The 14,782-nt window shown below is 42.9% G+C and overlaps 1 protein-coding gene across 1 annotated transcript in view; it reads left to right on the forward strand.

The window, feature by feature from the left end:
- Window positions 1-3,750, forward strand: part of VEGFC (vascular endothelial growth factor C) — a 72,648-nt gene extending 68,898 nt beyond the window's left edge. The window contains exons 6-7 of the mRNA XM_054566196.1: window positions 113-446; window positions 3,636-3,750. Coding sequence (XP_054422171.1) covers window positions 113-446; window positions 3,636-3,750 — 449 coding nt within the window. The remainder of the gene's footprint in view (window positions 1-112; window positions 447-3,635) is intronic.
- Window positions 3,751-14,782: the final 11,032 nt, after the last annotated feature.

A 14,782-nucleotide genomic window follows, 5' to 3' on the forward strand; every position in this document is an offset into this window, starting at 1 on the left:
CCCTGTAACAGAAAACATGGGCAAGGAGGCACTTTTCACTGCTTTTAGCTGCTTCACACCACACCCAGCACCGAGTGAGGTATTGTAAGGTGTCCCACCTGTGTTTGTCTAGACTCCGCGGACGAATTTCATGGCATCTGTGGACCCAACAAGGAGCTGGATGAAGAGACTTGTCAGTGTGTCTGCAAAGAGGGGCTTCGGCCTTCCAGCTGCGGACCCCACAGGGAACTGGACAGGGACTCATGCCAGTGTGTCTGTAAAAACAAACTTTTCCCCACCTCGTGTGGGCCCAACAGAGAATTTGATGAAACCACCTGTCAGTGCGTGTGTAAAAGAACCTGCCCGAGAAACCAGCCCCTCAACCCTGCGAAATGCGCCTGTGAATGTACAGAAAACCCACAGAAATGCTTCTTAAAAGGAAAGAAGTTTCAACATCAAACATGCAGGTAAGAAATCTTCAAAAATTGTATTTATGTCTCTTCCTGGAAATAGTTTACTCAACTAAGAGCCACTTTCTTAACCCAAATAGCAGTTGCTTGTGTATCTAAACATAACTTCCATCTCGTTTGATGGAAGAGTGCTAATGTTTTGGATAAGGAGGGAAATTAAAAATCAATTATATTGTTTTGGAAATTTATAAATACTGTCTAAATTTCATGTGGATCAATGTATGTTCGTGATTAGCCAAGAAAATAAAGACAAAAATACATAATGAGTAGAGACCTGTTCTTAACATGAAGCCAGTGACTTCTGGAAGACGAATTCTGGTATTTTCCCACCAGTGCCAAACTTTCATGAGACTGTGTTTGCTCCCAGAAGACAAGGAAGGAGCTCTGGGAACCCAAACCAGATCTGAGCTCAGGTGCACCCTCAGGCCGTGTCCCGGAGGCTAAGGCTGGGGCTCTCAACTCGAGTTGGAGGACAGAGGCATAGGACAGTCACCTGTGGGCATTTTCAAATACAGCCAGGCAGTGTACCTCAGCCTCCACCAAAATTAAGATCCCATCAGATGTGATGTAGGACAACCGTTCTAAGAGCAGACGATTCTGTCCAAATTTATAAAGGGCAGGACAGCACCCCTTACTGTAGAACTGCATCTAAGCATAAAAATATGTAAGCAAAGCTTTTAATGGAATCAGATAAATAAATTAATGTGCTGTTTAAGTTTACTCAGGAATCATTCCCTGAACCTCAATTTTACTCCCTTCTTCACCAAGAAAAAAAAAATGAGGCTTTCGGACCCAAACCCTTTCGATGTGGGTCCTGAGCTTCTTCCTCCCTGACCTGAGAGCAAGGTGGTCGGCTGAGGAAGGCAGATCCGCCCTTGGCCATCTCCTCCCCCGTCCCTTCAGCGCGCCTCCGCCAGCCTCGCCTCTCTCTTCCTGACCTTTAACACCTTCATGCCGCTGCCCTTTACCCTCAATTTATAAACGTCTCCTAACGCCTTCTATCTTACCAGCATCTCCCTGTGACGCAGACTACACTTGAGCAACCAAGGTCTGTCCTTGTTTCCCGAGTTGCTGCGAGACATTTGCGTTTACCTCTTTCTTTTCAAAAGCTGTTTTATTTTTAAAGTGATGGGGTGCCATTAGCTAATCAGAGTACGTTAAGTTTCAAGTCTACAGTATTGCAATATATCACCAGAACGGTGCACTGTGTGCTTGTCACCCATTGTCTAGTCTCTTGCTGTCACCGTATATATGACCTCCACCTCCTGCCCCTCTGATAAGCACCCATTCATTCACCTCTTTCCTCTCTAATTTCTCCACCCTCTGTGATGGGGTTACGCCCTAGAATTCCACGGTAAACTTCTCTTTATAGCATCCACAGACTCTTTATTGCCAGTTCCAATGGACAGCTTGGCCTCTGTGGAAGCTGGCCTTTCTGTAGCCTTTCTTAAGCTCTCCTCTGTCGTTCCACTGACATCGCGTAGTCCTCTCCTGGTGCCTTTGGGTGTCCAGATGTTTCTTCTTCCTCAATGTCCCTGGCTCCTCTTCTTCTCTTTCATCCACTCTTTAAAGACGGTGATAACACTCTTTCAAGGGGTGACAAGTCACAGGACTCGATACTGCCATTTCAGTCATTTATGATTTAGGATCTGCATTCACGTTCATCGTTCTCTTTTCCTCAGTCAATAAAGGACCCATCTTTTTGATTCTCAGAAGTTTTGTGCTCTCATCTTGGTTTATATTTCTGATGATCTGCCTACACTATGCATTTTAGCTGCTACATAAGGAGATTTCGGTGACTCTACATATGTCGTTGATGACTTTTTTTCATTGTCAGAATACCTTATAGGGAGCCATTGTTTTCTCTTTAGACCAGTTTAAGCAATAACCCTATTGCAATTTTACTTGCATATCCCTAATCTAACTACCAGGATATTTCAAAAATTCAGAATATAGATATTAAATCATATTAAATCATTTTGTATATTGAAAACTTTTGTGTGAACCTAGTTAATATATATTGAAAAGCCTGAAATTTTTGTGCTTATGTGGTCTAACCAGCAATCATAATTTTCTTGAATTCTTATATTAACTTAGTAGAAAAGATTTCCATCATTGTATTTCTCCTAATCTTACATACATTGTTTCCTAAAGATTTCCCCTCTACTGCTACTTTCCCTATGTTCATTTTTCTAAGTATGTAATTCCAGGTTTTGTGTTTATATTGAAGCAAAGAAATAATTTATTTTTGAAAATATTTATACTCGTTTTTTTCTTCGTACTTATTCCAGAATCGTGGTGGACAGAGTATATATCCTTTGGCCCATTGCCTTAATCAGCAACTTTCATTGCTCATTGAGAATTGTATTTTTTTAGTGAAGGAATAACAGTGGTCTTCTAATATTGCATTTATATTTAGAAGTAAAAAAAATGACATTTTAACTAGAAACGCTTTCTTTTCTAAAGCACAAGAAATGAAATTATAGATCACATTTGTAGGTTTTCTGTAGTGCATTTTGAATTTTCACGTCAGGTCATTTGCATTTTTCCTTGGACACCCCTTCCTGTTCCCACATGTTAAGCAAACGCATGCTCAAAAAAAAAAAAAAAATCATCTTCAAAGAAGGCTCCCATCCCTCAGAGCAACAGGGCTTTGGATGCGCCTGGTTGCTTGATCATTTATTCTTCACCATGACCAGAAACTGGAAGTCAAGGAGAGGAGGAGGGGACCCACGGCGACCTGGTCCCTCCCTTTGCACATGGAGCCCAGGTGGAGAAGGGACAGCTGGGTCCCTTCAGTCTCTCTGCAAATCTCAGGCACTAGTGAAGGCCACCTCACTTACGTGACCACGCCAAACAAGCAGACCTTGAGTGGATGCTTCTGACGTTTCTGTTTCTTTTAGGAAGCAGAAAGCACTTCAAAAGCACTAACGCTGACAGCTTCTCATTCTCCCATTTGTTATATGAGCAACCGAGACATTTGGGGGTGGGAGGTGGTTCCCATTCCTCTTCAGCTGGGTGACTGTAAGCATGAGCTCTAACAATGTACAAAGCTATAAACCTAAGGACAGTTGTATGACAAGATGAGTAAGTTCGTTCTTGTTTAAAATTCAGAAAACCACAAAAGTGTGTTCGCTTCCCTTGCCTTGGTCTTTAACAAAAGCGTGCGTCTCTTCGTTCTCCTAGTTGTTACAGACGGCCGTGCACCAACCGGCTGAGGCATTGTGAGCCGGGACTCGCGTTCAGCGAAGAGGTGTGCCGCTGTGTCCCCACGTACTGGAAAAGACCGCACGCGAACTGAGGTCGGACTGCTCTCCAGCCCCGCGTGTTTCTGCCGTGGAAAGCTGTGCTGCCCCTGTAGAACCGCCTGGGGACAGAGAGACCTTTGCGGGACGGTGGTGGCAAAGACAGGTTCGGGCATTCCTGAACCGCAGGGACACCGGCGCGGGACGGTCTCGGACTCACCTGCCAAAGACCCCTTGTAAACACTGGTTTTCTGCCAAGGACCGAACAGCCGAGGTTTTTTTTTCTCTGATGGTTTTAAAAAAGAAATAATGACTATATAATTTATTTCCACTAAAAATATTGTTTCTGCATCCATTTTTATTGCAATAACAATTGGTAAAGCTCACTGTGATCAATATTTTTATATCATGCAAACTATGTTTAAAATAAAATGAAAATTGTATTCTAAGCCGCTCAGGTGAGCCCATTGCCATCTTACCCTGGAAGCAGAACGTGCTGCCCTGGAACATGCGCCTGCTCCCCGTTCCCTGCTGTCTGGCCAGGGGTCCGACAGGGACCGCTAGGAAAAGGGGTGACCCCGCAAAAGGAAGTTCCCCAGGGGTCGCAGTTGCTCTTATATTTTATTTAACGTTCCCTCTTAATATATAATGATTAAAAACATTTTAGCACACGATACTCTTGAACTTAGAACCAAACGAATCCGTCCAGAACATACCGTCTTCCAAGACAGCCTGCTTAGTGCGAGCACGTGACTGAGCCCGTCGGCGCCCAGGGCGCATGCAGCGTCTTCACCGGGGTGTGCGATCCCTTGGGGTCTGGTCCATCATTTTTAGTTTTCATACATTTTGAAATTCCATGAACTTTTCAGCTAATTTTGTTTTTAAAAAGCTAAGTTTGGAGTGAGCCCCTGAGTCTATGTAAGGACTATTAGAACCTGATACAACAACTGTTAAAAGTTATCAACTTAAAAGTCATCTAAAGTATGTGTTGACACTTAGTTTCTCAGAAGATATGGGTAAGCCAAAAAAAATCACTCAGCCAAATATTAAAGCAGGAAGCATGCCAGAAAAAAAAAAAAGAAAACATTTAATTTGTCCCTGGAGATGTAATAATTTTGGTCAGAAGCAAAAGTAAGGCGGACAAAGACAACACATTGCCAGAGATGCTTGCAGACAATTTTATGTGGACCATAAAAACTCCCCGCGTTCTATGGCAATAATCAAAATTTTGTGGTACCACTTTAAAATATGGCCTGGAGATAAAGCTTGACAATTATGTAAAGTATTAGCAAGGCTGATTCAGCAAAAAGCTAAAATACACAGTGAAAACGCCCATCCACTCTCTGAGACCTTCCAGATCCCAATCCAGCCCATCTGCAGGGTAAAGATGAGAAAACAGTAGAAATTCGCAGCTCCACATACTGTATTAGCACCTTGGAAAGTTTGTAAACAGAGTTTTATGTCTATAAACCTAATGCTGTATACCAGGTAGAAAAGACTCAAGGGAAAAAAAATATTTTGGTACGCAGTTGTCTAAGATCTACCTTCCAGACTTTCTTGTAGAGAGGGGTTTTGCCATTGGCTAATGGATTGAGTGAAACAGATTCCAGCCTTAGAATATCTAGAAATCGCTTGATTCTCCATCCACGCACGAACTCCAAACGGCAGTGTAAGTGGTGACCGCAGCCAGCCTTTGCCGGCTTCCCAGCGTGCAAGGGGAGCAGGCAGGGGCGCGCTCTCTGGTCTTCCTTCCTGCAGATTCCCTGCTCCGAAGGAGCGTGCCGCTGCCTAGGAGAAAAGAAGCAGACACAGCAAGGAGAGCTGAGGCAACAGCAGCTGTGTGGGCATGGTGCCAAAGGTCACGGACGGGCGCCTTACGCGTGGAGTCCCCATACTCACGTGCCAGGGGAGCGCCTTTCTGTGCGGGCTTTCCCTGCAGGTTTCTCAAAGGATGCTGTTCGGGGACTTCACCTTTTGAATGGCAAGTGAGAATGGCATAAAAAGAGTAAATCGCTGTGTTACAGTAGAAGAGAGAGCATCGATGTGTCTGAGTTTCATATGAATTCCAGAAAGTTCTCAGTCAATTCAATTACTGTATCCTAAAAATGCATGTAGTGCACCCAGAAAACTGAGGAAAGCTGTGATACTTAACTTTATAGAGTGGTTGCTGGTTTATCTGCTCTTGAATTTTTTTGTATATTGGATATTTTTTGAGGGGAGTAGTTCTCTGTTAACTTGCGCAGTCAGTGCAGTTGGATGGTTTGAAAATCTTTAGGAAACCAAAGGTTCACATGCTCTTCTCTCTTCATTCCATAGAAAAACCCAGGGCTTAGGAAAGCACACAGAGGCAGAAGGCTCACCGGGCTGGGATGGACTGGCCAGGTTCTTGGTCCCAACTCCACTGCTGAGTCTAACTTCATCTCTGGAAGGAGAGGGTTGAATTAAATTTGTGTACAACGTTCCTCCTCTGACGTTACAGACTCTGTGCTAGAAAACATACAGAGAGGAAAAGAGAAAAAACAGAACATTTTTACCACCTTCAGGGAAGCCGCATTCTTCAGATTAGTGACCCAATAAGAGGAAGTATTAATCTTGTAAAATTGTTTCTATGTAAAGATTGTAAGTAAAATATCTGTCTCCCCTAATAGTATCATTCCAATTCTACTCCTTAAGTTCTAACGAGTGTAGATAGCTCAAAGCACTGAAATTGTATCACACATGGAAACTTCGGAAAACTTCTTGCAGCTGTTGAAAAAAGGAGTATCTTGAAAAAACACCACCAAGCAATTTTCATAAAGCAAAAGTTAAGACTCTGTGCCCTGCTCCCAAACCACGGCCAAATGCCCATGTACTTGTGCATGTCACCCAGACGGACTGTCCGAGCAGAACCTGCCTTCTCGCACCGTGCCCTCTAGAGTCCTGGTTATTGGCCTCGGGTAGGTATCGGGCCTGGAGTCCACGTTACCTGAGCACAGAGGTCCGGATGCTGGACGTGGCCGTGAACTCGCTGACCCGGGCTCATCACGAGTCGGCTTGACGAGCCACACGTGCACGCCCGTATCCGTAACTGTGCTGATTGATAGAAAGGATGTGAGACACCCCTAAGCACTTCATTTAAATTCACGAAAGAACAAGTAGCTGGATGAGACTTCGCAATTGCCTGCATCAAAAATGCTTAACTTTACAAATGCAATGTGTACCTACTTTTCAAAGGAGAAAAAAAATTCACGTGTATTCAGCACACACTGCTTTGTCCAACCTGAGAACAATATTATTGTGAAAGTCATGGCATTTATTTCCCATCATTTTAAGGCCACTGCCCCTGTTCTTCATCTTTTTACAAGTTAATTTTCTGCAATTTCAAATGTACGTATTTAAATTAAGTAAAGATGATTTTCTGAGAATATTATTACAAAGACGACTAGTAGCTACAGGGTCCTTCCATTTAAAAAAAAAAAAAAATCCTTTCCTTCAGAGCCTAGGTCAAGTCTAAATCCTCACTGTGGAGACAGCACAGAGCCCATGTGTCCATGACAACTGAACCCCAGAATGTGCCTCGTTCTTTAGACTTCATGTCGCCTTTCTCTGAAAGTCCCTCCCACCTCCACTGTAGGCGCTACTTCTTTTCTTTATGTTTTAGGAATCTTAAATAATGACCTTTGACCCTCTCTCTCTCCTATGCTCCTGTCCCCTGATATTTCTTCCCCACAGTATTTTCGGGTCCCAGGTCAAGCATAAGCTGTCACAGGGAGCAGGCAGGCCTGGGCGGGGTGCCTTGAGCGCTCCCGCACCCTCCCAGTCTGATACCTGCTTTAGGATCGCTGCGTCTCTTAATTTTTATGGTATGTGTCCTCGGTAGGGCACAGCGTCAACCAGGGAGCACAGACTCGTATTTGGAATTGCTAATAGGAGGGAGGAAAGAAATGAAGAAAAAGTGAAAACAGGAAGAGAGAACCAGAAAAAAATGAGAGAAGGTCAGAAGGGGAAATGAAAGAAAAAGCAGGCCCCCCTAGAATTTTAAGGAGAAAAGGAAGATGTCCCCCGGCCTGCTGGGACAGGGACGGGAAGGTGCAGTAAATTCTGGAAATGCATGGGAAGCATTTCTGCCATTTGGGAGCAAGAATGTCAAAGGCAAAAGGACAGTATCCACCGCACAGTCCTTGAATGGGATTGAGCTAGTTACTAAGGAAACGAGATAAATGCCGTGACGGCTATTTGAAAATGTCAATGGGAAAAGCCTGCAGTAAGACACTCGAGGTATTTGGCATGAAATGACTTTGGTCTTTCCTTGTGCACATGGACACTCTGAATGCCACGTCTGTCAGCATGATTCACACGATGGCCCATTGCTCTTGAGAAGGTCACGGGAAACAAAGAATTTCCTCAACTCTGCGCTTCAAGCGGGTATCTTCATAGGCAATTTCAGATCACGTGAGAATGTCATTGTGATAACAAGTTATATGACGGCTTTGGCCCGTGAGAGAGAGAACGGCAAGCTCTGTCCTCCCTTCCCCGTTTGGGAGGGCGCCTCGATTCCCCCGACGGAGTGCCAGGAATGAGGAGTCCCGCTTCCTCCAGACAGTGGCCCGCCTGTCCCGGGTGCTCTGGGGCAGCCACAGCGCGTCCGTGGGGTGAAGAGGGATCGGAGGGCGCAGAGGGCTCTTGAACAATCCAGCCACTTTCTGCATCTGGGATAATTCCAGGAATTTCAGTTAGACCTAAAAGCGGTTTCTAGAAGTTAGAGAAGTCGTCTTCTCATTTCTACAAATAAAGCACCTGTTGCCCTGAACTGTTAAAGGCTCCTGCTGAGCCAGGCAGAGGAGTGTCAGGGTCTGTATGAAAACAGGGGACAGGGATCTTCCCGCGTCCCTGCGACAAGCCGTGCGTGTCCCACGGAGGCCCAGGCTGGGCGCTGGACCCACCCTCCTCATTCCCCCGGGGCTGCCCTGAGTCGAGCTGTTTTATATCAAGATTTGGCAGGGAAAAGATTTTATCTTTTTTTAAAGCCCTTTGCAAATTCTTTTTTCAAACGGTCTAAAATACGACGTTTACCTTATTGAGTTCCTTGAACTTGCCCTCTGGCAAAGCCATCGTCCCCCGTAGGTGCAGCTGTGGCTGCCATGGAGACAAAGCCCTGGAGCCTCGCAGCGCCTCTCCCTGCCCAGGGAACCAGCACGTTCTAGACGCGCCCGGTGTTGTCAAAAGGCTGGAACGAACCCAGCTCATGTTCCAACGCGCTTTCCTCTGTCGTCATCTGTGCAGCTGCCATCACAGACCACCGCAGGCTGGGGACTCGACAGCAAGAGCCTATTTCCTCCAGCTCTGGAGGCAGGGGGTCCGAGGGCGAGGGGCCAGCAGCGTTGGCTTCTGGTGAAGTCTCTCTTCTAGGCTGGTAGACAGGGACCTTGTCTCTTTCTCAGCAAGTCCCTACGTGGTCTTTGCTCTGTGTGCTGTGATGGGAACCAGACCTCTGGTGTCCCTTCCTCGTCACACAAGGACACCGGCCCTTTTGAATCAGAGCTCCTCCCCTGTGACCTCATTGAGCCCCAATTACCGCTCTGAACCCTGTTTTCAAATGTGGTGACATTGAGGGTTAGGGCTTCAATGTATGAAATTGGAGAGGACACGGCTCAGTCCATAGCAGCCCACTCTTCACAGGCAAATGATAATTGTCAAGAAAAAGTCGAATACAATTGAAATGCTTTGACAACAAAGAAAGCATTTACTTCAAGGCAGACAGTGTGCCTGACTCGCGTTGGGGGCTTGATTGAAGGAAAACTAAACAAGACCTGCAAAGAGACTAATTAATTCTAGAACGTTCAAGCTATCCTTGAAACCCCACCTGAGGAAGGTGGTTGAAAAATAGCTAACTGAACTGTACATAAAAGTGATAAAATGCCTGTGTGGAGAAGCTGGATTTTGCTCCCGACTTGGGTCTTCAATTTCTCTGCCTCTGTAGTTGGTACGTTGAGATGCCTCATAGTGTAATGATGCTTTCAGACGTTTCCTTAGACTGACAGAAGGCACCTTAGAGATTAAGTGTGGCATCCTATGATTTCCCAAACAAAAGGTACAAGCTGATGACCCCAGTCAGCATGGTGGCTCTCCAGGTGACCGAGAATCAAAACCACAGTTGTTGATTTCCAAGTCGTTAATTGTGTGGTTGCTGATTGAAAAATTGGCAAATTGTGCGCTTGCTCCACAATAACCCTTCAAGAAGTAGTTTCAATAACCTTCGGTAGTTGCAGAGCCCAAATCCTGTTTTTAGCAAGAATCAAAGTGTTCATAAACTCAGCCTTATTTACAAATTACAACAAAGTTCTGAGAGAGCAGATGTTAGTATTCAGCAAAGTATCAAAAAATCAAGGTAAATATTCTGAGAATGAGGGGAATTTTGAACATCATAAAAATTTTGGTCAAAAACTATAAACAGAAAAGAGACGTGAAAAAATTTAAAAGCATCAGAATATTAATGACATTAAGTTAGAAATAGATTTTGTTTTCAAATTTCTATTTATTAAGAATTTCTCTAACAGGAAAAGAAAGGGAAGGGTCAAATCAAGGAACATGTATAAAGGACCCATCGACAAAGCCCAAGTGGGGAAGTGGTGGTGGGAAAATGGAAACAAATGTATTTGAACAATAAAAAAAAACCTTTATTGAGACATATTGGAAAAACCTAAATAAATGGGCATATATAATATTCTTCATTTAAAAGATTCTATATTGTAAAGCTAAGATTTTTCTCCAAATTAAACAATATATTTAATCCTAATAAAAATTCCAACCAGAAAAAAAAATTCTCCTACCATTTTGGCAGAAATTTTCTTCATTTAAAAAAAAGTGCACTTCCGTCAGAGACCTTAGAAAGTCAGTGCAAGTCAACACTTTTCAAACCTTAACTATGAGAGAATTTTTACTGCATTTTGTAACGGCGACATGATCTGGAAAATGTCCCCGACCAATGCCCCATGTTCCTGGGAGGCCATCTGACCTCAGCAGGCAGCATCAGGTCCTAAACATACAGCTTGCTTGTGAGATCAGATGTAACTGTTAAATAGCCATTGGAGGAAAAATACCATAACTCCGATCTCGCTGTGCTAGGCATTCTCATCCATTTCTAGTAGATTGGAACTTGATTCTATACTCATTTTTCTCTTCTTCAAAGAAAATAAATTTATAGAGATTTACTGAAATTCAGAGTACCTTTTCTAAAAGATGAACAACAGAAGGTTCAGTCAATGTGGTTCAAAGCACAGTTTTTTCAAATGGGTTAAAGGTGGTTGACATTCTTTTTCAAATGACACATGACCCTTGGCATTGCCTTTGGCAATAGGTATAGGATGTATGAAGTGCCTAATTGTCCAAAATTAAAGACCTTAAAATACTAAGGATCATCAGATTCTGCTTGTGATATAGTTCATGTCTGAAAATTGAAATCTATTGGAATGGAAGAGACCTCTCACGGATACATTGAATTCTAGTTGGTGGTTGATTAAGAACTTAAAGTGAGGATCATTAGACATGCTTCAATTATAATTTTGTATTTTATATGCATGGATATTGATTCCCTAGGCTTTCATTGCAGGAACAAGATCTTGTCTTTGGAGCTGGATGATGGCTTGCTTGATTGTATGATACTTGCAACACTGTATATTTTGGAGGTTTTATTGCATTAAAGGGGATTGAGAAATTAAAGACACTTGCAAAGTTATCTAAAAACAATTCTTTTGTTATGTTTGCCCTAAACATTTATAATTGGCTGCCCAGAGCTAATGGACAACCCTTTTTTATAACTGACTCTCCTTGACTGAGCTTTTCTAGAACATTTAATCTGTTTTCTTAGAGTTTAATTTTTCCATGCATTATGGTTACTTTCAATGAAAGATATTGAATAATTTTGCATTCATTCATTTCACATAGTAACTTATAATGTGGACAAGTTTGGGTCATATAATTTCATTAGCATGGGGAAAAAAAAGCATTTTTTGGTAACTAAAACAGATAAATGTGAGCACTCTTCAAAGGTTTCCAACTATGGACTATGATGTTTCAAAAAGCTACTCTTTCACTTTTCGAGACTTCCCTTAAATATATAAAAACAAACAAAGCTATCAACTCAAGTAGAGAACATAAAACTAATAGCGTAAGTTGGAGTGTCAGCGGTGGTCTTTCTAGATGTTCTCCATGTCTGTCTTTCCTGGGCCTTTGCAGGACTCAGGACATGCGGATCAGCCACACGCTTGCCATCTCTGAAACCTGCATTTCCAGTCTCTTCTTTTTCCCGCACCCACACTCTCCCGTCTCCCCTCTCAACCCCTAAGCAGCAGCTCTAAGCTTATCCCTGGGAGACTTCAAAATAATGTGTCTGGTTGAAAGCTGAATAATGTCTGTTAAAAGCCTATGCTACACTGGATAAAAAAAAAATAGTGCAGGAATAAGAATGTAACCTCTGACCTCTCTGAACCAAGAAATTGCCTTTCCGGTTCCAGTGCCATTTTTATTTTCTAAACAGAAGTCAAATAAGTTGTAGGTAACAGTAACTTAAAGCATTACACCTGGCAGCCTTTTATGTATTTTCCTTTCTGTAATGTTGTTATAAACAATAGTCATATTTGGGGGGGGGGACCATAGCAGAAATAATCTAAAATTTTACTTTTCTCTCTTGCCCCGTTTTCTTCCTCTTTTTGTGTTTTGATCTGAGAAAACTTCTGAGATGCCCACCCCTCAGAATGTGTACATTTGCTATGGAGCCATTTGCTTGGAGTAGTCTTAAGCTGTCAAGCTTAATAAATATTTATAAATAATTCTTAATAAATCTCTAACCATTATTTTATTTTTGTGTTTGTCCCTTCGACAAACTAAAATATTCAAAAGTTAATATATCTGCTTGATTTAAAAATATTTAATAAAGTCCACCGGTTTTCTTTCCATGACCTCCAAAGGCATCTGATGCTTTCTCTCCCACCCGTTTATTGCGAATGAAATGGAGAAGCTTCAGGACTTAAGCCAGCACCTTACCCATCCCCTGTCCTGCGGACCTGCCAGGATGTTGCCAGGGACTCGGGCCTCACATTGTCCTGACTCTGTGCTTGCATACGTGCAACCTGCCGACCTAGCCTTCTCGTTGATAACAAACAACTTAAATTCCCATGGCCTCGTGAGCTCCTGCACCACGTAGCTCTCTATGTGTGAAACCAGACATTTCCACGTAATTTCATATTTTCTGCATTGTTTTCTCCCTAGCCAGTAAATTCAACAAGTTCGCTTTTGAGATCATATCTAAAAAGAAAATCTCAGCTGCCTCTCACTAAAGGAATGGGTTTCATTTAAATGTTTCCTGTTTTCCGCCTATTGCCTGATAGAACCATTGTGTGTAACACAAAGTCTGCTTCAATTAGAATCTAAGTTGTCACAATTAAAGTTGAGCTCAGACACAGAAAAAATGCAAGAAAGGTGAACTACTGGAAAAAGAGGGTGGATGCTATTCGTATTTGGGAGGTCGGAATGTCTTGCACGGAGGTCCAGGATGTTTGTCATTGGACTGACAAGTTTGAGCCATTGTTCAAAGACCAAACAAATGACAAATTAGGAAATTCACTTCATTTGTATCCCTTAGGGCATTAAATAAATTGAAATATTGGCCACAAGTATTCATTTCTTTCTCTATTGGACACATTATACCCTAAGCCACCCAACAAGTTGAACAGCATGATGCGAGCTTATCAGCCTGCTTAGGAACATTTCCAAAATGAATGAAGTTTGAACAGAAACATCCAGCACCTATTTGTGTATATGGAGGGCCTGCGAGTTCCTGATGTTGATGTCAACTACTTGTTTAATGATGAAGAGTATTTTTTTGCCCATTCGAGTGAAGTGCTTTCAAGGAAAGTGGGAATGAAACTGTTTTATACAATATCCCCTTTCTTCTACTTGGTGTTTTTAATCTTAAAGAACTACGTTGTCTGATGGTTGTATCTCCACTTTTTCCCACTTAGTTTGCAATTGCCTCTTTGTTTTCAATATTTCTTCACCCACTCATTTTAAGTTTGTTTCCTATAAACAGCAATATAGATTTTGTGCCCTAATAAAAGAGTCGGATGTGCTCACTTTTTGTTCAATGTCTTATATAATTGATTTTATTTTTCTGCCTTACTTTATATTGCCCTTTCCTTTTTTCTTTGTTTCGTCAGTATGACCAACAAAATCCACTTCTAATGCCCACTGCATTTATTAACTTCACTTTCTGTTCTGTCGGTCACCAATGTGTAGTCTGCTGTCTAATGGAAGCAAGCTAAAGTAAAAAAATAAAAATAAAAACACCTTCTTTAGGAAGATCCATAACCCTCCTGCCCCACCAGTCAGATGACAGCTTTAAAATCCATTTATTTCCATGCCTCTTCCCCATGATGCCAGCTCCCCTCCCATGTCTTCCCCTTGAACTGCCTGAGACCCTTCGGTGGGACGGCCCACAGCCTCAGTGCTCATCGCTGTAGGCTCTCTGCTGTTTTCTGTGCGTCGCCTCCTGGCTCCCTTGCACCAACCTGAGGCCGCCTAACAGGTTTTGCTGATGAAATGTAAGTGGAAGGTCAGGTGGGTGGTTTCTGAGCAGAGTCGGTGAAAAGCTTTGGGCACTTTGACAACCTCTCCCTTCCTCTTTCAGCAAAAGCATGGCCAGGCATTGTCTTGAGACAGTAGAGCCACATGCGAGAGGCTTGCGGAGGTCAGCTGTCCGGAAGAACCGCGGAGAGTGAGGAAGATGCTTAGTATAGGCTAGTGAGAAGAAGGTTTCTGTTGCAGAAAAACCACAGAAATTTGGGGGCTGCTTCTTACCAAAATTATTTCACCTTCCAACATCTTGGTTTTTTCCTCCGTTAGATGGAGGTACCAATTGAGCCTACCTTTAGGGTTGCAATAAAAGTTCAAAGTGGAGGCCACGAAAACCGGAAGTGCCCGTGATGATAAAGGGAATGTCGGGGTTCACAAAATATTGTGATGGGTAGCATTCTGTGTCAAATGCCCTTGCAAACACCCTCCTTCAACAGGTGAAGAGAAATAAGAGACAGTTTCTAAAAGCTCAGAAATATT

The sequence above is a fragment of the Pteronotus mesoamericanus genome, unplaced genomic scaffold (genome assembly GCF_021234165.1).
Source record: "Pteronotus mesoamericanus isolate MK-2021 breed Mesoamerican mustached bat unplaced genomic scaffold, CSHL_Meso_final contig_169, whole genome shotgun sequence".
Taxonomy (NCBI): Eukaryota; Metazoa; Chordata; class Mammalia; order Chiroptera; family Mormoopidae; genus Pteronotus; species Pteronotus mesoamericanus.